The sequence below is a fragment of the Heptranchias perlo genome, chromosome 7 (genome assembly GCF_035084215.1).
Source record: "Heptranchias perlo isolate sHepPer1 chromosome 7, sHepPer1.hap1, whole genome shotgun sequence".
Taxonomy (NCBI): domain Eukaryota; kingdom Metazoa; phylum Chordata; class Chondrichthyes; order Hexanchiformes; family Hexanchidae; genus Heptranchias; species Heptranchias perlo.
In genome coordinates, this window is record NC_090331.1 from 34,138,098 (window position 1) to 34,161,019 (window position 22,922).

The 22,922-nt window shown below is 44.6% G+C and overlaps 1 protein-coding gene and 1 long non-coding RNA gene across 10 annotated transcripts in view; one reads left to right on the forward strand and one right to left on the reverse strand.

Moving 5' to 3' along the window:
• LOC137323601 (uncharacterized) overlaps positions 1 to 22,922 on the reverse strand; it is a 138,782-nt gene that overhangs the window by 82,107 nt on the left and 33,753 nt on the right. Inside the window, exon 3 of one of the 9 annotated variants that reach the window (XR_010963404.1) lies at positions 2,734 to 2,836. The exons of 7 other annotated variants lie outside the window; for them this stretch is intronic. This is a non-coding gene — a long non-coding RNA (uncharacterized lncRNA). The remainder of the gene's footprint in view (positions 1 to 2,733; positions 2,837 to 22,922) is intronic. One more of the 9 variants, XR_010963405.1, reaches the window with a different exon arrangement.
• Positions 5,218 to 22,922, forward strand: part of ddx18 (DEAD (Asp-Glu-Ala-Asp) box polypeptide 18) — a 44,697-nt gene continuing 26,992 nt past the window's right edge. Inside the window, exons 1-8 of the mRNA XM_067987273.1 lie at positions 5,218 to 5,334; positions 6,862 to 7,029; positions 7,323 to 7,478; positions 16,175 to 16,310; positions 18,007 to 18,107; positions 18,502 to 18,701; positions 21,229 to 21,343; positions 22,672 to 22,811. Coding sequence (XP_067843374.1) covers positions 5,244 to 5,334; positions 6,862 to 7,029; positions 7,323 to 7,478; positions 16,175 to 16,310; positions 18,007 to 18,107; positions 18,502 to 18,701; positions 21,229 to 21,343; positions 22,672 to 22,811 — 1,107 coding nt within the window. The 5' untranslated portion in view covers positions 5,218 to 5,243. The remainder of the gene's footprint in view (positions 5,335 to 6,861; positions 7,030 to 7,322; positions 7,479 to 16,174; positions 16,311 to 18,006; positions 18,108 to 18,501; positions 18,702 to 21,228; positions 21,344 to 22,671; positions 22,812 to 22,922) is intronic.

Below are 22,922 nucleotides of genomic sequence, written 5' to 3' on the forward strand. Positions count from 1 at the left end.
GAGAGGGATGATGGTGACCGGGGACATGGAAGCGGGGATGCTTCTCAAGGCGCCCCCACGTCCCACCCGTCGCCCACCTCTCAACCAGTACCCGCAATGGTGCCTCCTCTCCAGGTGGCCGAGTCTGCCCCTGCCCCGGTGCAGGAGGAGCAGTCTGTGGAGGTGCCCTCACGGGCACCGAAACCCAGGGGCCGTCCGCCAAAAGCATCTACCCGGTCAAGGCGAGAACACGAGCAACCTGCCACTACCTCTGCTGGAGCCACAGGGGTAGCACCACGTAGGGGTACCCGGAAAAGAAATGCAAAGGCGTTATAATCACAAAGGGAATACACCAGGGTGTCTATTAATTTGTACATTTTTTTAATATCATGTCACATTGGAGATATTAAATACTCTATTCTCACCACTCCTGCCACCTCTCGTCCATTCTTCCGCGGCTTGTGCAATAGGTGCGTTCCGTGGAGGCCATCATGACGGCGAACACCTGCTGCCACCCATTGGGCACACTGCTGTGGGTGCAGGATTACTGGCAACACTCTTCAGTGGAGGGTTCTGGTATGGCCGCTCGCATGTGCATGTGAGGAGATGCGAGCGCCTCGCAGTGTCTGACTCTAGGAGAACCGTTGACGTATGAGTGCCTCCCTGGCCCGGCGACCATCCCGGTGAGTCGTGGTTCGGCGCATGGGTCGTCCACTATCCTCTGGCGCGTCCTCCTCCTCCGCCTCCTCCTCCTCCGCCTCCTCCTCCTCCTCCTCCTCCTCGCCCTCGCCTTCCTCAATGTGGGTGGCGGGTGTGGATGGGGCATCCTCCAGCGGCACCCCTCTCTGTTGGGCCATGTTGTGCAGGGCACAGCAGACAACTATGATTCGTCCCACTCTGAATGGTGTGTATTGCAGCGCTCCCCCAGAACGATCAAGGCACCTGAAGCGCATCTTGAGAAGCCCTATGGTCTGCTCAATTGTAGACCTGGTAGCAGTGTGGCTGTCATTGTACCGACGCTCCGGCTCGGTGATGGGGTTCCTCAGAGGTGTCATGAGCCACGTATGTAGGGGATACCCTTGTCGCCGAGGAGCCAGCCGTTGCCGGCGTTGGGTGCCTGCAGGATGGGCGGGACGGCGGACTCCCTGAGGACGAAGGCATCGTGGCAGCTGCCGGGGTATCTGGCGCACACGTGTAGGAATCTCTGGCGGTGGTCACAGATGAGCTGGGCGTTCATGGAGTGATACCCCTTCCTGTTGATGAACAGCCCTGGCTCATGCGGAGGTGCCCGTATTGCGATGTGGGTGCAGTCGATTACACCCTGCACCCGTGGGAAGCCGGCCATGGCATGGAATCCAACCGCCCTCTCCATCTGGCTGCGCTCGTCCATGGCGAAGTTGATGTAGTGCGAGGCCCTGCGGAACAACCCATCGGTGACCTGCCTTATGCACTTGTGTGCAGAGGACTGACAGACCCCGGTGATGTCCCCGGTGGCACCCTGGAAGGAACCGGATGCGAAGAAGTTGAGGGCAGTGGTGACTTTGACGGCGACAGGTAGGAAGATGCTGCTTGGTCCATCAGGGAGCAGCTCGTCGTTAAGGAGGCTGCAGATGTCGGCGACTACCTGGCGATTGACTCTGAGCCGACGTATGCACTGCTCCTCGGAGAGGTCCATGAAGCTGAGCCTCGCTCTGTACACCCTGTGCGGAGGGTAGTGCCTCCTGCGACGCATCTATCTCTGCGGTTGCCCTCCCTCCTGCTGTGCAGGTGGGTTTGCCACCGCACCGTGTTGGGGGGCCCCACGTCTCCGAGGCGGACGGCGTGGACTGCGAGGCTGCTGGGGCTGGTCATCCTGTTCGTCCTCCGACGATGTCAACGCACCACCCATCTGGCAGGTGTTGGTCTGAGGGGTTGTGCAGGGTAGGTGGGTGTTTCCTCGGACTGGGGCTGCGGTTTCGTGTCGGTCTGTCCTCTGGCTTGGCGGGGGGTGGTGGGGGGCAGGGGTTGCCCTATGTGACGCGGTGGCCTCCTGCGTGGGTGAGGGCTCTCCCCCGTGGTGCACCTTGGCACCTGCCACAGGCTGCTGGCTGCAACACGCCTGGTTGAGGAGGGACTGTTTCCCCCAGTGTGGGAAACTCACTGCCTTGAACCTAAAATCCCACACTTCCTCTTTTGACAGCTGCTTCAGCTCATTAACTGACCACAACAAGCAAGGTAAGTACACTCAAGTGGAACCCCGCTGGCTTTAATTGCCTGCGGGATTCCCACCAGCGGGGCTTGCACGCGCAGCCCCGCACGTCAGCGTGGTACCCGGAAGTGGCCGGGATTTCGTCGCGATCCGGTCATGTGACCGGATATCGGGATTTTCGGGGCCACCCCGCTGGGAACCCGCCGGAAACACGATGCCAAAATCGAGCCCAAGGATTTTAAATGTAATGTTTCTTTCAATTTTAGACATAGCTTTAAAAGTTAATATTCAGTCCTACAGTTCCTTCGATGTTTCCTTTATAATTAGAGATATAAAATACAATGTTCGATCAAAAGTAATACATATTATAATTCCTTTCAAAGTTTAATAGAGTAGCTCATATGTACAATATCATGAAGATCATAAAGTATAAAACTTAAAAGATTAAACTAAATTGTACCTTCCTTTTTTAGCAAAGACCTCTGCATTAGTACTCAACATTACTAAAAGGTTCAACTTAAACAGCTATGTTTAAATTCAGGACTTTTATTCAGATCCTTGCAAACCTGAATAATATGCAACCTTTCCAGGTTTTTTCTGCTTTGTCAATCCCTTTTCTGCTGTTTTTGGTGTTCTTCTGACAATTTGCTCTATGAAGAGATAGGAAGGCTATTTGAAAACAGAAACAATATTTTAATGGGAGACTTCAATTAATGTAATATAAACTGGGAAAACTCAAGCAGTTGAGAGACAGAATTGATAAATAGAAAGAACTTGCATTTATATAGAAATAAAACAACAAAATAACTTGCATTTATACAGTGCCTTTCACGACCACAGAACGTCCCAAAGCGCTTTATAGCCAATTAAGTACTTGTGAAGTGTAGTCACTGTTATAATGTAGGGAAACATGGCAGCCAATGTGCACTCAGCAAGGTCCCACAAAAAACATTGAGATAAATGCCCAGATAATCTGTTTTAGTGATGTTGGTTGATGAATAAATATTGGGTCGGACACAGGGAGAACTCTCTCTACTTTTCTTTAAATAGTGCCATGGGATCTTTTACGTCCCCAAGAGAGTCGACAGGACCTCAGTTTAACGTCTCATCCAAAAGACAGCACCTCTGACAGTACAGTACTTCACTGAAGAGTTAGCCCAGATTATGTGCTCATCTCTTTGGAGTGGGACTTGAATCCACAACCTTCTGACTCCGTATCGTCACCGGCTGCCGCTGCAGAGAAGCATGGCTCAGTGATACATCATCCCCCCCACCCCCTCGCAGACAGCTGGGACCAAACAGGTGTCGGGAGAAGGGATTGGGAGTCAGGGGAACTCAGGGGCCAGAGTTTGGGAGGGAGACTGAGGAATGGGGGTCAGGGACCGGGGGGGGAGTCGGGGAGAGGGGATGGAGGAAGAAAGGATGGGGAAAGAGGGGGCACTGGGACAGAGAAGGAGACTAGAGGTGGGGGGGGGGGGGGGGACGGGACGGGACGGATGCTGAGGATTCTACCTGGAGTAACCGGGAAGGGGAGGGGGTGGGGGGAAGGAGAAGGAAGGTTCTTGAACTGAGAGCTATTAGACCATGGGATGCTTCATCACGAGTGGATATTGACAGAGACTAGAACATCATTTAAAGGGCAAAGGCATAAATATGTGAAAAGGAAGAATGTAAAAAGATCTGCAGGGGGAGGGGATTATAGGAGAGAATGCCATCCTCCTGTGCTGTAATTTCTATAATTTTATGAAAATTCTCCTTTCGAGTCCAAGCCCAGGGAGTCATTTAGAAATGTTGGAGCTGAGCTGAGTTTAGGACAATGTGCCTTGAGGAGTGCCCCAAACACCGAGCCCGCTGCCCTTTGTGCAATTTCTCTGTATGGTTTAGGTTTGTCTGTGATGGCCGGTTTTGACACGTGAAGTCTTTGTACAGAGCGGCTCTGATTGAGGTTCCTACTTCGGAGTTGTTACCTTCACACAAAACCTGAGTCCAAGGAAATGGGGAGAGGTTGGGCCAATTAAAAGCACCGTTTACTTGGTAGCCTGACCACACCTTATGGAGTGCAGGGAAATTCTGGCTAGTTTCAGGGTGAATAAAAAAAAACTTGCACTTTTCATGATCTCATGACATCCCAAAGTGCTTTACTGTCAATGAGGTACTTTTTGAAGTGGATTGACTCAGAAATGAGTGTTACCAACTAAGCCACAGCTGACACACATCAATGGGTTATAGGGTTACTAGTAGTTATGGGTCAGATATCAGGGCATTACTACCAGTTACATAGACTGTCAGTGAATTATTGCATTACTGTTGGTTATGAGTGGACTCTCGGTGTTATCAATACTATTAGTTATTAGTACAATTTCAGCGAGTTACCTTTAGTTTCTGTGGGAATCAAAGTTTCTATAATCTCTGGTTTCCCCTCCTATTAATGGGTGGCCTCCTAGTTTTCAAAACCTCTCCCACAACAGCTGGTGGTGGTGGTGGTGGTGGTGCAAAAAACACCAGATACTCAACAACAGGGGACTCAACCACAAAGATGATGAAGTATAGGGGACCTACGTCTTTAAGGTAAACACTAACATTTTCAGATGATGTCAGGTCATCATATGACCAAACCTCCAGGAATACCTCAAAACCGAGGTGGCAACTCTCCCTTAACCCAGCTTTAAAACGCCTGTTCTTCCATTCTCATGATCGACGAGACACATAATCAAAACCTCAACGAAGTCTCTTCTCTTTACAAATAGACCGTGGTTCCAAAATCCCCTGTTTTCCCATTTCATTGAAATTCCTCCCCTTTGACCGTGTGCTGATTAACCACTAACGGTTATAAACTAAGGAACTACTGCGATTGCGCAAGTTATAGCAGTCTGAATATATCGCCAGAAAAATATCAAATCACAATCTTATTGAAAAGTTCCTAGAATATACTTTTGCGACAGAATATGTTTGATTAAAGCAGAGATTTTAAAAAGCACATAATTTGAAGCCCAGCCTAATCGTTACTTCCTGCTAACGGGCACTCCCATAACCACTCCAAGCTCTGGGTCCTATTCTTTCACGTGCCGGTGACAAGATGGCGGATCTGCACATGAAAATTATCCGCAAAAGATTACAGAAGAAAAATGCGAAAATTAAAAATATCAATTTATCGGCAAGCGGAAAAGGTGAGTGTGAGAGGCGGTTATAAGAGGGGGCCAAGGCTGAACGGCGCCTCGTGTCCGAGATATCTCCATGTGTGAGCGGCCGAGCACTGGTCCAGGGCCCTGGCGTCCACTCCCGTCCGCGCTGCGCTTGGGACTTCGGCTTTAATTCCTATATTTTTTACTTCGAGTTTGGCCTGAATCTGTAATCGCTGCACCGTCCAAGAAATGTTGGGAGTTAGATTGGAAACTTCAAATTAAACACGTGGCGCGTTGTTTATGAGACTGGGATACATCAAAATAGTAAAAGCAAAATGCCCTGGCAGCTGACGGGGCTGTTTTTAAGGATATTCCCAGGTTTTTTTGGAGTTAAAGTCCGTTGATAAAACAAAATTCGCGTGAAAGCGGGATAGTGTTTGATGGAGGGTCCTGGTAAAGTGCATGTCCAATTTCCTTTTGAAAATTACTACGGTATCTGCTTCCACCACCCTTTCAGGTAGTGAGTTCCAGATCTTAACAGCCCGCTGAAAAGAAATTCTCCTCATTTCCCTTCTAGTTCTTTTGCCAATTATTTTATATGTGTGACCTATGGTTACGGTGGATTGGACTGCTGTGACTAGTAAATTATTTAATTCAAAGTGTTCTCTCGTTTTATGATGGTTTAAAATAAAGTTTGACTTTTAAAATAAAAAACTGTAGATGCTGGGAATCTGAAACAAAACTAGTAAATGCCAGAAGCACTCAGCTGGTCAATTACCATCCATGGAGAGAACAGATTAAGTTAACACTTTAGTTCAGACTAAGTCTAAACTGGCATCGTTAATTTATCTCTTCTTTCCACAGATGTTCACTGACCTGCTGAATGTTTCCAGCATGTTGTGATTTTTGAATTTTTTACTGTTCATTTTCTCACCTGGTGCAACAGTGAAGGTCTAACCTCCTGCTCAGGATGCTTCATGATGTCACTAGGGTTAATCTCCATAAAGAACTGCAATTTTCAGAGATTTGAGTATGTAATTTAAGGTGACATGTCAATTTAGTACTCAGGAAGTGCTGCACTGTCGGAGGTGCCGTCTTTCAGATGAGATGTTAAACTGAGGCCCTGTCTGCCCTCGGGTGGACATAAAAGATCCCATGACACTATTTTGAAGAAGAGCAGGGGAGTTCTCCCTGGTGTCCTGGCCAATATTTGTCCCTCGATGAGCACATTATCTGTTTATAGTTACATTGCTGTTTGTGGGATTTTGCTGTCCACAAATTGGCTGCCGCATTTCCTACCTTACACCAGTAACTACACTTGGAAAAAAAGTACTTAATTATATGTAAAGAGCTTTGGGACGACCTGAGGTCGTGAAAGATGCCATATAAATGCAAGTCGTTTTTCTTCATACTGGTCCTAGAGCTGATTCAATTACAGTCAATTTCCAGCTCCGACTCAGGCATAGAAGCAAATTCAGATTGTTTATCATCTGTGCTAGTTTGAGCATCTAATACTTGAACCTTCAGTGGATTTGGGCTCTACATGAACAAAATTAAACGTTATGTTGACAGTGGTCCAACAGAAGGAAGTGGAAAATGAAATGCCACAAGAGGTGGCAGCTGATCAGGAAAAAACTGCAAAAATATTGAAGAAAGGACAGACGCTTATGAAGGAGGAAACTGTATCAGAAATAAAAAAGAAAAAGAAAAGAAAACTTGCAACTAACATCCAGGAAACTGGTACGTTGATTTTGGTTTGAGTACTTCGGTAATGTATATATGCAATAATTTTTCCTTGAAATGATAGAATGACTAAGAAGTTTAACTTGGAATTAGTCAAATTTACAAATCTGAATTAGATCATCAATGCTTTGATTTGGCAAGAAAATGGCAGTACAACTGCACCTTTTATGTTGGAGCAAATAATGACCCATTAAGATGTTAACAGCATAGGAAAATAGAATGAGTTTTAATATTGCCAATGATAGTAACACACCTGACCATAGGCCAACTTCGTTTATTCTTTATTGTAGAAACCAAAAAGCCAAAGAATGCAGAACCGAAGGAGGATGGTGAGGTAGAGGTGAAAAAAGCTGATGACTTCAAAGAGAAACAAGATCAAAGGGATGAGGAAAATGAAGAGCAATCTGAAGACAGTGAAGGACCAACTTTGCCTTTGGGGTTGACAGGTAAACCATTTTCTGAGGTTTAAGCCTTTGAATGCTGATGCACTGCTGCTATGTGCAAAAAGCAAGCTGTAACAATGTCAGCCAAAAAGATCACAGCAGAATACATCATCTTCCTCTTCATCACAAGTGTTTGTATGTTTGGTTGGTATGTGGAAATTACAGCTCAACCTGGATTGGATGTTGGCTCAGCAGGCTGACAACACAGAGGCAGTTGATTGGTCAAGAGAGGTGGTGGCAAGTTAGAGCTGGGTGTCATCAGCATCATAGAACGGTTACAGTGCAGAAGGAGGCCATTCGGCCCATCAAGTCCGTGCTGGCTCTTTGCAAGAGCAATCCAGCTAGTCCCGCTTCCTGCCCTATCCCCGTAGTCCTGCAGATTTTTTCATTTCAAGTACTTATCCAGTTCCCTTTTGAAAGCCACGATTGAATCTGCCTCCACTATCCCCCTCCCCTCTACCATCCCCCTCCCCCAGCAGTGGATTCCAGATCATAACCACTCGCTGCACCTTAAATCCACGTCCTCTGGTTCTTGACCCTTCCGCCAATGGGAGTAGTTTGACTTTATCCAGTCTGTCTAGACCCTTCATGATTTTAAATACCTCTATCAAATCTCCCCTCAATCTTCTCTGTTCCACGGAGAACAACCCCAGCTTCTCCAGTCTATCCACGTAACTAAAGTCCCTCATCCCTGGAATCATTCTAGTAAGTCTTTTCTTCACCCTCTCTCCAAGGCCTTCACATCTTTCCTAAAGTGTGGTGCCCAGAACTGGACACTATACTCCAGTGTCGAACCAGTGTTTTATAAAGGTTCATCGTGACTTCCTTGCTTTTGTACTCTATGCCTCTATTTATAAAGCCCAGAATCCCATATGCTTTTTTAACCGCTTTCTCAACCTGCCCTACCACCTTCAGCGATTTGTGCACACATGCCCCCAGATCTCTCTGTTCCTGTACCCCTTTTAGAATCGTGTCCTCTAGTTTATATTGCCTCTCCGTGTTCTTCCTACCAAAATGTATCACTTCGCATTTTTCTGTTAAATTTCATCTGCCACGTGTCCGCCCATTCCAACAGCCTGTCTCTATCCTCTTGAAGTCTATCACTATCCTCCTCACTGTTCTGTACTCTTCCAAGTTTTGTATCATATGCAAATTTTGAAATTGTGTCCTGTACACCCAAGTCCAAGTCATTAATATATATCAATAAAAGCAGTGGTCCTAGTACCGATCCCTGGGGAACATCGCTGTACACCTCCCTCCAGTCCGATAAACAACCGTTGACCACTGCTCTCTGCTTCCTGTTGCTTAGCCAATTTTGTATCCATGCTGCTATACTGCCCCCTTTATTCCCTGGGCTTCAACCTTGATGACAAGCCTATTAACATAGAAACATAGAAAATAGGAGCAGGAGTAGGCCATTCGGCCCTTTGAGCCTGCTCCACCATTCAGTATCATCACGGCTGATCCTCTATCTCAATACCATATTCCTGCTCTCTCCCCATACCCCTTGATGCCTTTTGTGTTTAGAAATCTATCTATCTCCTTCTTAAATATAGGTTTACCACCCTCTGAGTGAAGAAATTTCTCCTCGTCTCAGTCCTAAATGTCCTACCCCGTATCCTGAGACTGTGATCCTCCATTCCAGACCCCCCCAGCCAGGCGAAACATCCCCCCAGTCTGTCTAGCCCTGTCAGAATTTTATACGTTTCAATGAGATCCCCTCTCATTCTTCTAAATGCTAGTGAATACAGGCCTAGTCGACCCAATCTCTCCTCGTACGACAGTCCTGCCATCCCAGGAATCAGTCTGGTGAACCTTCGCTGCACTCCCTCTATGGCAAGTATATCCTTTCTTAGATTAGGAGATCAAAACTGCACACAATACTCCCAGGTGTGGTCTCACCAAGGCCCTGTATAACTGCAGTAAGACATCCTTGCTCCTATACTCAAATCCTCTTGCAATGAAGGCCAGCATACCATTTGCCTTCCTAACTGCTTGCTGCACCTGCATGTTTGCTTTCAGTGACTGGTGTACAAGGACACCCATGTCCCTTTTGTACATCAACATTTCCCAATCTATCACCATTTAAATAATACTCAGCCTTTCTGTTTTTCCTTCCGAAGTGGATAACATCACATTTAACCACGTTGTACTGCATCTGCCATGTATTTGCCCACTCACTCAACTTGTCTAAATCACTTTGAAGCCTCTTTGCAACCTCCTCACAACTCACAATCCCACCTAGTTTTGTGTCGTCAGCAAACTTGGAAATATTACATTTGGTTCCCTCATCCAAAGCATTGATATATATTGTGAATAGCTGGGGCCCAAGCACTGATCCCTGCGGTACCCCACTAGTCACTGCCTGCCAACCTGAAAAAGACCCATTTATTTCTACTCTCTGTTTCCTGTCTGTTAACTAATTTTCAATCCATGCCAGCCCCCAATCCCATGTGCTTTAATTTTGCACACTAACCTCTTATGTGGGACTTTATCAAAAGCCTTCTGAAAATCCAAATACTCCACATCCACTGGTTCTCCCTTATCTATCCTACCAGTTACACCTCAAAAAAAAAACTCCAGTAGGTTTGTCAAACACTATTTCCCTTTCACCATGTAATGGGGCTACAAAGCTTTGTTCTGATCTATTGGTTGTGCACAATAAGCCAATCAGTTACGATGCTTCTAGACAATTATTTGAGACATATGTGCATGCTGACACTGTACCCTCATAGAATCATAGAATCATAGAAGTTACAACATGGAAACAGGCCCTTCGGCCCAACATGTCCATGTCGCCCAGTTTATACCACTAAGCTAGTCCCAATTGCCTGCACTTGGCCCATATCCCTCGATACCCATCTTCCCCATGTAACTGTCCAAATGCTTTTTAAAAGACAAAATTGTACCCGCCTCTACTACTGCCTCTGGCAGCTCGTTCCAGACACTCACCACCCTTTGAGTGAAAAAATTGCCCCTCTGGATCCTTTTGTATCTCTCCCCTCTCACCTTAAATCTGTGCCCCCTCGTTATAGACTCCCCTACCTTTGGGAAAAGATTTTGACTATCGACCTTATCTATGCCCCTCATTATTTTATAGACTTCTATAAGATCACCCCTTAACCTCCTACTCTCCAGGGAATAAAGTCCCAGTCTGTCTAACCTCTCCCTGTAAGTCAAACCATCAAGTCCCGGTAGCATCCTAGTAAATCTTTTCTGCACTCTTTCTAGTTTAATAATATCCTTTCTATAATAGGGTGACCAGAACTGTACACAGTACTCCAAGTGTGGCCTCACCAATGCCCTGTACAACTTCAACAAGACATCCCAACTCCTGCATTCAATGTTCTGACCAATGAAACCAAGCATGCTGAATGCCTTCTTCACCACCCTATCCACCTGTGACTCCACTTTCAAGGAGCTATGAATCTGTACTCCTAGATCTCTTTGTTCTATAACTCTCCCCAACGCCCTACCATTAACGGAGTAGGTCCTGGCCCGATTCGATCTACCAAAATGCATCACCTCACATTTATCTAAATTAAACTCCATCTGCCATTCATCGGCCCACTGGCCCAATTTATCAAGATCCCGTTGCAATCCTAGATAACCTTCTTCACTGTCCACAATGCCACCAATCTTGGTGTCATCTGCAAACTTACTAACCATGCCTCCTAAATTCTCATCCAAATCATTAATATAAATAACAAATAACAGCGGACCCAGCACCGATCCCTGAGGCACACCGCTGGACACAGGCATCCAGTTTGAAAAACAACCCTCGACAACCACCCTCTGTCTTCTGTCGTCAAGCCAATTTTGTATCCAATTGGCTACCTCACCTTGGATCCCATGAGATTTAACCTTATGTAACAACCTACCATGCGGTACCTTGTCAAATGCTTTGCTGAAGTCCATGTAGACCACGTCTACTGCACAGCCCTCATCTATCTTCTTGGTTACCCCTTCAAAAAACTCAATCAAATTCGTGAGACATGATTTTCCTCTCACAAAACCATGCTGACTGTTCCTAATTAGTCCCTGCCTCTCCAAATGCCTGTAGATTCTGTCCCTCAGAATACCCTCTAACAACTTACCCACTACAGATGTCAGGCTCACTGGTCTGTAGTTCCCAGGCTTTTCCCTGCCGCCCTTCTTAAACAAAGGCACAACATTTGCTACCCTCCAATCTTCAGGCACCTCACCTGTAGCGGTGGATGATTCAAATATCTCTGCTAGGGGACCCGCAATTTCCTCCCTAACCTCCCATAACGTCCTGGGATACATTTCATCAGGTCCCGGAGATTTATCTACCTTGATGCGCGTTAAGACTTCCAGCACCTCCCTCTCTGTAATATGTACACTCCTCAAGACATCACTATTTATTTCCCCAAGTTCCCTAACATCCATGCTTTTCTCAACCGTAAATACCGATGTGAAATATTCATTCAGGATCTCACCCATCTCTTGTGGTTCCGCACATAGATGACCTTGTTGATCCTTAAGAGGCCCTACTCTCTCCCTAGTTACCCTTTTGCCCTTTATGTATTTGTAGAAGCTCTTTGGATTCACCTTTGCCTGATCTGCCAAAGCAATCTCATATCCCCTTTTTGCCCTCCTGATTTCTCTCTTAACTCTACTCCGGCAATCTCTATACTCTTCAAGGGATCCACTTGATCCCAGCTGCCTATGCATGTCATATGCCTCCTTCTTATTTTTGACTAGTGCCTCAATCTCCCGAGTCATCCAAGGTTCCCTACTTCTACCAGCCTTGCCCTTCACTTTATAAGGAATGTGCTTACACTGAACCCTGGTTAACACACTTTTGAAAGCCTCCCACTTACCAGACGTCCCTTTGCCTGCCAACAGACTCTCCCAATCAACTTCTGAAAGTTCCTGTCTAATACCATCAAAATTGGCCTTTCCCCAATTTAGAATTTTAACTTTTGGGCCAGACCTATCCTTCTCCATAGCTATCTTAAAACTAATGGAATTATGATCACTGGTCCCAAAGTGATCCCTCACTAACACTTCTGTCACCTGCCCTTCCTTATTTCCCAAGAGGAGGTCAAGTTTTGCCCCCTCTCTAGTCGGGCCATCCACATACTGAATGAGAAATTCCTCCTGAATACACTCAACAAATTTCTCTCCATCCAAGCCCCTAATGCTATGGCTGTCCCAGTCAATGTTGGGAAAGTTTAAAGTCCCCTACTATTACCACCCTATTTTTCTTGCAGCTGTCTGTAATCTCCTTACATATTTGCTCCTCAATTTCCCGTTGACTATTTGGGGGTCTGTAGTACAATCCTATCAAAGTGATCTCTCCCTTCTTATTTTTCAGTTCTACCCATATGGACTCAGTGGGCGAACCCTCGGATATATCCCCTCTCACTACTGCCGTGATGTTCTCCCTAATCAAGAACGCAACTCCCCCTCCTCTCTTACCTCCTGCTCTATCTTTCCTATAGCATCTGTACCCTGGAACATTGAGCTGCCAGTCCTGCCCCTCCCTTAGCCATGTTTCAGTAATAGCTATAACATCCCAGTCCCATGTACCCATCCATGCCCTGAGTTCATCTGCCTTGCCCATCAGACTTCTTGCATTGAAATAAATGCAGTTTAATCTAGTCTTCCCTTGGTCTTTGCCCTGCTTTCTCAGACCATCTGTCCGGTCATGTTCTGTACACTCTCCCTTACTGCCTTTTGTTTCTGTCACCACTTTATTTCCCACTGACTTCCTGCATCGGTTCCCATCCCCCTGCCACATTAGTTTAAACCCTCCCCAACAGCACTGGCAAACACTCCCCCTAGGACATTGGTTCCAGTCCTGCCCAGATGCAGACCGTCCAATTTGTACTGGTCCCACCTCCCCCAGAACCGGTTCCAATGGCCCAGGAATTTGAATCCCTCCCTCTTGCACCATCTCTCAAGCCACGTATTCATCTTAGCTATCCTGTCATTCCTACTCTGACTTGCCCGTGGCACTGGTAGCAATCCTGAGATTACTACCTTTGAGGTCCTACTCTTTAGTTTAACTCCTAACTCCCTAAATTCAGCTTGTAGGACCTCATCCTGTTTTTTACCTATATCGTTGGTGCCTATATGCACCACGACAACTGGCTGTTCACCCTCCCCCTCCAGAATGTCCTGCAGCCGCTCCGAGACATCCTTGACCCTTGCACCAGGGAGGCAACATACCATCCTGGAGTCTCGGTTGCGTCCGCAGAAACGCCTGTCTATTCCCCTTACAATCGAGTCCCCTATCACTATAGCTCTGCCACTCTTTTTCCTGCCCTCCTGTGCAGCAGAGCCAGCCACGGTGCCATGAACCTGGCCACTGCCACCTTCCCCTGGTGAGCCATCTCCGCCAACAGTATCCAAAACGGTATACCTGTTTTGGAGGGAGATGACCGCAGGGGACCCCTGCACTGCCTTCCTACTCTTCCTCTGTCTGTTGGTCACCCATTCACTATCTCCCTCAGTAATTTTTATCTGCGGTGTGACCAACTCACTGAATGTGCTATCCACGACTTTCTCAGCATCGCGGATGCTCCAAAGTGAGTCCATCCGCAGCTCCAGAGCCGTCAAGCGGTCAAACAATAGCTGCAGCTGGACACACTTCCCGCAGGTGAAGGAATCAGGGATACAGGAAGGAGCCCTGAATTCCCACATCCCACAAGAGGAACATGACACGGCGCTGGGATCTCCTGCCATGACTTAACCCTTAAATTAGCTTAAGAACAACTACAATGTCAAGAGAAAAAAAAAGGAAAGAAAAACTACTTACCACTCCCTTTAAGGAGTTTACTCCTTTAAATTGTTCTCAATTTAGAGAATGTTAACTACACTAGGGACCTTGATTCACTAAAAAATAAACGCTACTTCCTATAAGACCAGCAGACCTTCCCTTTCCTTTTACTTCAGTTACTGTAGATAAGGAGAAATACTCACCTGAACCTACTCACCAATCAGGTGCCTCCCCTGTGTCGCGTCCCGATCTGATTCCTGACGTCACTTCGAACTCGGTCGCAGCTCCGCTCGGCTCTTCTCAGCTGTTCTCAGCGCTCTGAAATCCCGCCTTTTATCGGACGCTCCCTCCGCTCGGCTCGGCTCCTCTCAGCTGTTCTCAGCGCTCTGAAATCCCGCCTTTTATCGGACGCTCCCTCCGCTCGGCTCGGCTCCTCTCAGCTGTTCTCAGCGCTCTGAAATCCCGCCTTTTATCGGACGCTCCCTCCGCTCGGCTCGGCTCCTCTCAGCTGTTCTCAGCGCTCTGAAATCCCGCCTTTTATCGGACGCTCCCTCCGCTCGGCTCGGCTCCTCTCAGCTGTTCTCAGCGCTCTTAAATCCCGCCTTTTATCGGACGCTCCCTCCGCTCGGCTCGGCTCCTCTCAGCTGTTCTCAGCGCTCTGAAATCCCGCCTTTTATCGGACGCTCCCTCCGCTCGGCTCGGCTCCTCTTAGCTGTTCTCAGCGCTCTGAAATCCCGCCTTTTATCGGACGCTCCCTCCGCTCGGCTCGGCTCCTCTCAGCTGTTCTCAGCGCTCTGAAATCCCGCCTTTTATCGGACGCTCCCTCCGCTCGGCTCGGCTCCTCTCAGCTGTTCTCAGCGCTCTGAAATCCCGCCTTTTATCGGACGCTCCCTCCGCTCGGCTTGGCTCCTCTCAGCTGTTCTCAGCGCTCTGAAATCCCGCCTTTTATCGGACGCTCCCTCCGCTCGGCTCGGCTCCTCTCAGCTGCCATCCTTTTTTAAATATTGACCATGTTAAATTCGAAATTTAAAAAATGACTACTGCCTCTTTAAACTTGCTTAAGTTATTCAAGCTCTATTAACTTGACATCTGAGATGCATATTATTTTGTTTCTCTTTCACTTTGCCAAAGTGTTAAACCAATTCAAGTCAGGTAATTTGCTCTACCTCCTCAACACTGGTCTGCGTGTTCTGTTTCATTGGAGCACTTCTGTTAGGAGGTGGAGCGAAACAGTTAAATACACAGCCTGGATCAATGCATGCTTTTATCTGGAATAAACAGTTATTTAAGTAGGTTTCATTATACTTGCATATACTTTTGTCATACCATGTAAAGTGGTTATTTTCTTCAGAAGTGCTCAATTTTAAAGAAAAGTAACCATCAAGTTCTTGCATTATAAATGGAAAAACTTCTCGTGTCATTGTGCTGGAGAAAATATAGTATCTTAAAGTTGCATGATGCTGGGCAGTTCAGGAAATTGGTGCCTCTAATACATGTGAGAAAAAAAGGGAGGATTATAAGACACTAATAAGGTGAAGTCATCAGTATCCTTTGTCAGGTCCATAAGTTTAATTTGTTAGAATGCTGCATAATGACTGTATTGTCATATCTGTACAATAGCTAGCAAATGTTATATTTGAAAAATACATAGGTTGTGAATGAAAACAAATGAGCCTACTTATGTGCAAGATTGTAGAAGAATATATTTGTTGCATGATAGTTACTTGCCTGGTATATTGGCAGTTGCAGTCGGTCCCTCGTGTGAGGATATTTAAAGAAGCTGCAGTTTTTTAATACATCACTGTCAACAACATTTCTACATTTTTAACATGTGTTGGGGTGATTTATGTTTTGTGAAATTTTTCAACAAAATTTGATTCTAAAGGGGAGTGACGTGTAGCTGGCCCTTCAGGTGATACCTTTTAGCTAATTTCATATTCTTTGCGTTCAGGAGCTTTTGAAGACACTGCTTTTTCTTCCTTGGCTGACATGGTTAGTGAGAATACATTAAAAGGCATTGCTGACATGAGCTTTACTCATATGACGCAAATTCAACAGAAAAGTATCCGACCTTTGCTGGAGGGCAGGTAAGTTGTGTTGATCATATTTAGTACATTCCTCAACATTATTTGTGTGCTGATTTAAAACGTATCCTTTGTGTTGTACTTTATCCCCCTGTCACAATATGCTGTTTTGTCAGCCTGATGAGCAAGTTAGTCTGGACGACTCATAAAACATCAGAGGTAAAATAGGATAGACCTCTCTGTCGAGCTTTCCTCTTTCATAGAAAACGGACATGTAGAAACTGAAAATGCTGGAAATACTCAGCAAGTCAGGCAGCATCTGTGGAGAAAGAAATAGAGTTAACAGAACTCTGACGAAAGGTCATCGACCTGAAATGTTAACTATGCTTCTTTCCCCACATGCTGCCTGGCTTACAGAGTATTTCCAGCATTTTCTGTTTTTGTTTGATTTCCAGCATCCACAGTATTTTGGTTTTGTTGAGATGTAGAAACTGTTGTCCTTGCAGTGTTACTCCGGAGGTCCCCAAGGATCTATCCATGGCTCTCTCTTGGTCATCAACATGTTGCCCCTTGGTGGCAACATCCGCAGACATAGGTTCAACTTCTGCTGATGACGCCCAGCTCTACCTCTCCACCACACTAGACTCCTCCACTACCTCTTTGCTGTCAGACTGCTTGACCAACATCCAGTCTTTGAGCTGCAATTTCCTACATCTAAACATCTGGGAAGACTGAAGTCATCATATTTGGTTCCTGCTCCAATCTCAGTAGCATAGCCAACAGTTTTATTCCCTTCCCTGGCCACTGTCTCAGACTGAAGCAGACTGTTTGCAACCTCGGCAGCCTACTTGACCCTGAGTGGAGCTTCCAACCCCATATCCTCACCATCACAAAGACTTCCACCTCTGTAACATTGCCAGTCTCTGCCCATCTGCTACTGAAACCTTCATCTATGCTTTTGTCACACCAGACTTGACTATTTCAATGCTCTCCTGGTCTGCCTCCTATCCTCCACCCTCTATAAACTTCAGCTGTTAAAACTCTGCTGGCCATACCCTATCCCCAACAACTCTCGCTCACCCATCACCCCTGTATTCACTGACCTACATTGGCTTCCAGTCCCCCAGTGCCTCAAATTTAAAATTCTCTTGTATTTAAATCCCTTCATAGCTTTATCCCTCTGTATCTCTGAATTTCCTCCAGCCCAACAACCCACTACCCACCCAAAACTCTGTTCCTCTGACCTCTTGCGTGCCCCTCCCTCTCTACCCCATCATTGGCGGCTATGCCTTTAGTTTCTCGGGCCCCAAACGCTGGAATTCTCTCCCTAAACTCCTTTGCCCCTCGACCTCCCTCTGCTCCTTTTGAGCCTCTTTAAAACCCACCTCTTTGATCAAGCTTTTGGTCATCCACCTCCTAATATCTCATCCTTCTTTGGCTTGGTGTCAGTTTTTTATTACCTTTCTGTGAAGCACTTTGGGTCATTTTTCTACATTTAAAGGTGCTATATAAATGCAAATTGTTGATGCAGTCAAAGATAATCTGAGTTGAAGGCTCAGTAACTTTGAAAACGTGTTTAGAATAAATAATATCCTTTTTCAGGAGTTGTCGTGTTTGTTCACAGTATTTGAGCCTATAAACCGTTCCCTGTCAATGGATGTAAAATTGTAAGATGCTTTCGTGTAGGCAGTGATAAAAGTGAGGAAGAATAACTAGAGCCGAGGCTGTAAAATTAAATCCTCCTTTCCCTATTTTTTAGGGATATTCTGGCTGCTGCTAAGACAGGCAGTGGGAAAACATTGGCATTCCTAATTCCTGCCATTGAACTGATCTACAAACTTAAGTTCATGCCTAGAAACGGTAAACAAAATTTTAATTATTCAAATAGAACGTGTTTAATTCTTAAGCAAGTAACATGTTATTGTAGTTTTAAAACTCATTGGATCAGTGGTTAAAATTGTTTGAGAATTTATGAAGTTATGAGTGTAGAGTAATTGTCTCTCTGGTTAACCTTAATTTCAAGCCGTATAAATGTATTTTCTTGGAAAAATCTATTAAAATGTGTAATACTATAGAAAGTATCCTTATTGAGCTGCTTTTGAGATGATTTCTGCCTCCTTTCCTCCACCCCCAAATATATCTTTTTTTCTTCCATATAAAGTCATCCTAATTTTGAAACAGAAATAGGTAAATATTGTTTGTAAAGTTAAGCTGAGATTTTGTTCTGAAATGGAAAATACACTTGTTTCCTTAGGGACGGGCGTCCTCGTTCTTTCACCAACTCGAGAATTAGCCATGCAGACATACGGTGTTCTGAAAGAACTAATGGCACACCATGTTCACACTTATGGTTTGCTCATGGGAGGCAGCAACAGAACTGCAGAAGCACAAAAATTGGCAAATGGAATCAACATTGTAATAGCAACTCCAGGCAGACTTCTGGATCATATGCAGGTATTATGCATTTATCACTTGAACTCTGAATAAACATATATAAGAAAGAACTTGGATTTAGATAGCACCCTTCATGACCTCAGGATACCCCAAAGCGCTTCACAGCCAATGATGTATTTTCTAGAATGACCTGTAAAGTAGAATGGTGAGGATCAGGAAATCTGTTTTAGTGATGGTTGAGAGATAAATGTTGACCAGGAGAACTCCCCTACTCTTCCTTGAATAGTGTCATGGAATCTTTTATATCCACCTGAGAGGGATATGGGGCCACAGTTTAATGTCTCATCCGAAAGATGACCCCTCTAACAGTATTGCATTGATGTGTCAGCCTAGATGATGTGCTCAAGTCTCTGGAGTGGAGCTTGAACCCACAGTCTTCTGTCTCAGATGAGTGTTACCACTGACCCAAAGCTGACGCTTATGAAGTACTATACAACATTATTCTTTACAGTATTCTTCGAACTGAATACTCATTTCTGAATTTATATTTCGCTTAATTTTCTCCCTTCTGAAGGCATTGGCTCCTAATGTGGTGCAGTTCCACGGGTGCTGGTCGCCCTCTAGCACCTTGCCCAGTGTATAAGCCTTGACATAGGAATGTCAGAATGTTATTCCATCATGTGGGCATTGCAGCCAAGCCTGATCCATCCCCATTCAGGCACGTACTTCCAGTAGAAATTACTTTTCTAGTTGAAAGGTGCTGCTGGAATTTGTAGTGCTTCAACAGCTGCCCTGGCTGAGATCAGCTGGTTTAGCACAGTCTGGGCACTGAACCTGGGATGTTCGTAGTCTGTGATGTTTTTGTATTTCAAAATGTAAATGTTGTATTTCTAAACCCTTTACAGTATCCAGAACAATGCACTCAAACTCTGTCCAGAAGTTCCTGGACCTGGGTAGCTACTGCAAAGAATGAGTTCCATTCAGCATGTGTTCTTTTCCAAACATAACTTGGGTTATAATTACTTTTACCGACCAATAGAAACCTTGGATGAGGATGGATCTTTCTTACCTGTAATCTTTTCCTTTCTAATAATGCAGTGTCTGGACTTTTGCAGTCTCAAATACTTTTGTGGACAGATCTACAGACCTGGAGACTATTTGTCATTTTCCCCTTTTCCAGCAGACTTTTGTTCTTAATTTCCTATGGGAGTACCTCTTCAAGATACTCCCTGATATTTTTCCATGGGGAAAATATCCATATGTTGGGGATGAATTGAATAAATGATGAGTTGAAGTCCTTGAAAAATTTGTGGAGAAGGAATCTGGCTGTGATGTCTGTTGCTGCCCTGGAAGGTGGTGACTGCTATCACTTTCTTCAGTTCTGACATTTTTATTCATGCTGGGGCCTTGGATTGTGTCTCCTGGCTGTTGGCAATGTTGGAATTCCTGTAGGCTTTTTATTTTGACTTATTTTAATTGGTTCGGTGTGCTAGTCATGTATGAATGGTCTAGAAGGGCAGATCTGGGGAAATCTCTTTAAATGAGGAATGGGAAGACATTTATACAGCAGCGTGAACTTTTAATAATTGGCTGAGGGACAGGTGGATGAATGTCTTACATGACATTTACTATACACCATGATTGGTGCATAATCAGAACTCTCTTAGGCTTGAGAGATATCGATGAGGCTGCTGGGACCCAGCAATCTCATAATTTTGGACGCGTCTATAATTCAACCACTTTGGGCGGTTTTAAGAGGTCAAGATCTTGACAGGATTGGCCATTAAACCTACACCATTCCAGTGTTTTTTACAACTGTTAGTAGGATTTTGTTGACCATCTAATTGACCTGCCGTAGGACTTTAGAAAGCATTGGCTGTTCATGTGGTGCTAAAAGGTGCTACTAAAATGGTCTGTTAGGATTCAAATGCTCAGGAGAATAAGCTGGTCTGAGTATAGTTTATGCTCTCTGCTTTGAACCAGGTTAAATTCATGTAATTGTGATCTCCCTATTTGAAGTACTACAATCAGCAAGAGTCCTTGTGACTGATGTTAGGTGTCTACGCTTGGGCTTAAAAGGAATGAGCCTGTGGTCCTGGTTATTTCATCTCTGTTGTAGACAATATCTTGAACTTATCCTCTCTTACTTCCTTTATTCCTTTGCCCGTGTACTTGTTTTTATATAACATTCCTTTCTGCTAATTGTTTTTCTTGGCTGTGTCTTCTGTGGGTTGGAAGCATTGACCTAGACCTAGAACTTATAATCTTGATGTTTTCAAATCACATTAATTCCATTGTCATTGAGCAGAACATTTCTTCCCAACTTTGCCTCGCACACAGTGGATTTGCAGTGTTTGCCTTAGATGTCCTTTTTTCCTCTAAGTGCCTGATTTCTTATCTGTGTGATGTACCTAGTTGTATGTATTTTTGAAAAATTCATTAAAGATATTCAGATAATGAGATTGAAAAATCTTCCACTTGAGACATGGAGAGCATGGAATATTTGGATGTATTGAGATGGAATATTTGGATGTATTGAGACTGAATGTATGACCTTATTTTGCTAAGAAACTTCTTTTATTGGCAGAACACACCAGGGTTTATGTACAAGAACCTGCAGTGTCTGGTAATAGATGAAGCGGACCGTATCCTAGAAGTGGGATTTGAAGAGGAATTGAAACAAATCATCAGACTTCTGCCAAGTATGTTAATCCAGTCATTTTGTTTATACTGTATAGGAAAGATGGGTGCAATATATTTTAAAAATATTCTTGATCTTCATTTTCACCATGATAAATGGGGTTTTTTCAAGATCCCAAAAATACAATACTAAATATTTTCCATTTCAAATTGATTTTTACCTTTCTAGTCAGGATAATTTAAAACAACATTCCATGACTACATTTACAATCTTAGACAAACTATGTTCACGTAATCTAAGATCTTTTGCAAACCTGATCTGTCGTCACATTAGAATCTAGCTTGTTCCATGAAAATCCCTGATCTGTTTTAAGCAAATATATATTAACTTATTTGGATTTTTAAATATTCAAAGAAAGAATACTATGAGCCTGGACCAAGTACTTTTCCCCTTAATTATACTGCACTAATTAGCATTCTTTAAATAGGGCATGCTGTGGTAGTTGGCTGCTGCTTCTTAAAAATAGTGGTATGCTGTATTTTTTTCTTTACACTAAAAGACTCACTTGGCCTGGAGTTGGGATGTGCCAATGTCTTTAAGGCATTTGTATGGATTCTTTTCTGTCCGTTCTGTTTTCTCATGCCTTGCCTGAAAATTCAGTGTGTTTGTCATTTTGTCCTTTGTCTTGTCCCAGTTCTCTTGCCTCCTCTCCTGAATGCATTGATACCTTGCCAGTAACAGCAGTCATCCAGTACCCTGATTTAGTGGACATTCTTCATGTGTGAGCCTTGATGGTGAATGCAAGCAAGTTATACCAGCACAGAAGTCATCAAACCAAGCTTGACTGTTTTCACCTGGCATTCCCGCATGTACCTTTCAAAATCACATCTCTTTCTCTTCCCTAGTTTGTAGTTTTTTAATTTCCCAATTTAAGAATTAGTTGTATCTGCCTTCATGGCCTAAAAAGTTGTAGAAAATTAAGGCAGAAAAACTAGAGGCTACGCAAAGTTAATACAGCAAGCTGCCACAGGTCAAAAGTTACTGCAGAAAGGAAAAGGAATGGAGGGGCACAAATGCAGTATTAAAAGAGCTTTTTTTTCTCCAATCCCTCAGCAGCAACTAACAGCAAATATTTTTGGATGCTTAACAGTTTGCGAGTAAACTTCTGAACTATCTTAAGTTTGTTTAGCTCTGACCTTCATAACTCTTTCTCAGGCATGAACATTGGTTGTAATTTAATACTGGGGGTACATTTTTCTTTGTTGACAGATGGCAAAAAAAACAACTTTTTCACTAATATTAGCAATTGAAGAAAAATATGCCCTAGAAAGTGACTCTCTCTTAAACAGAAGGAAATACATCCTAAGTAACTGTCTGTAACCTTTATAGGGCGGCGGCAGACAATGCTTTTCTCTGCTACACAAACTCGTAAAGTGGAAGATTTGGCCAAAATCTCACTGAAGAAGGAACCTTTGTATGTGGGTGTTGATGACGATAAAGAAACTGCAACTGTAGACGGCCTTGAACAGGTGAGATGAATGCGTTTTTTTCAGTATTGTTTTTGCCTACATTTACATGTTGGGCTATTGATGAAACAAATGCACACATGACAAAGTTTGTCAGAAGTTACTGGGGTTATA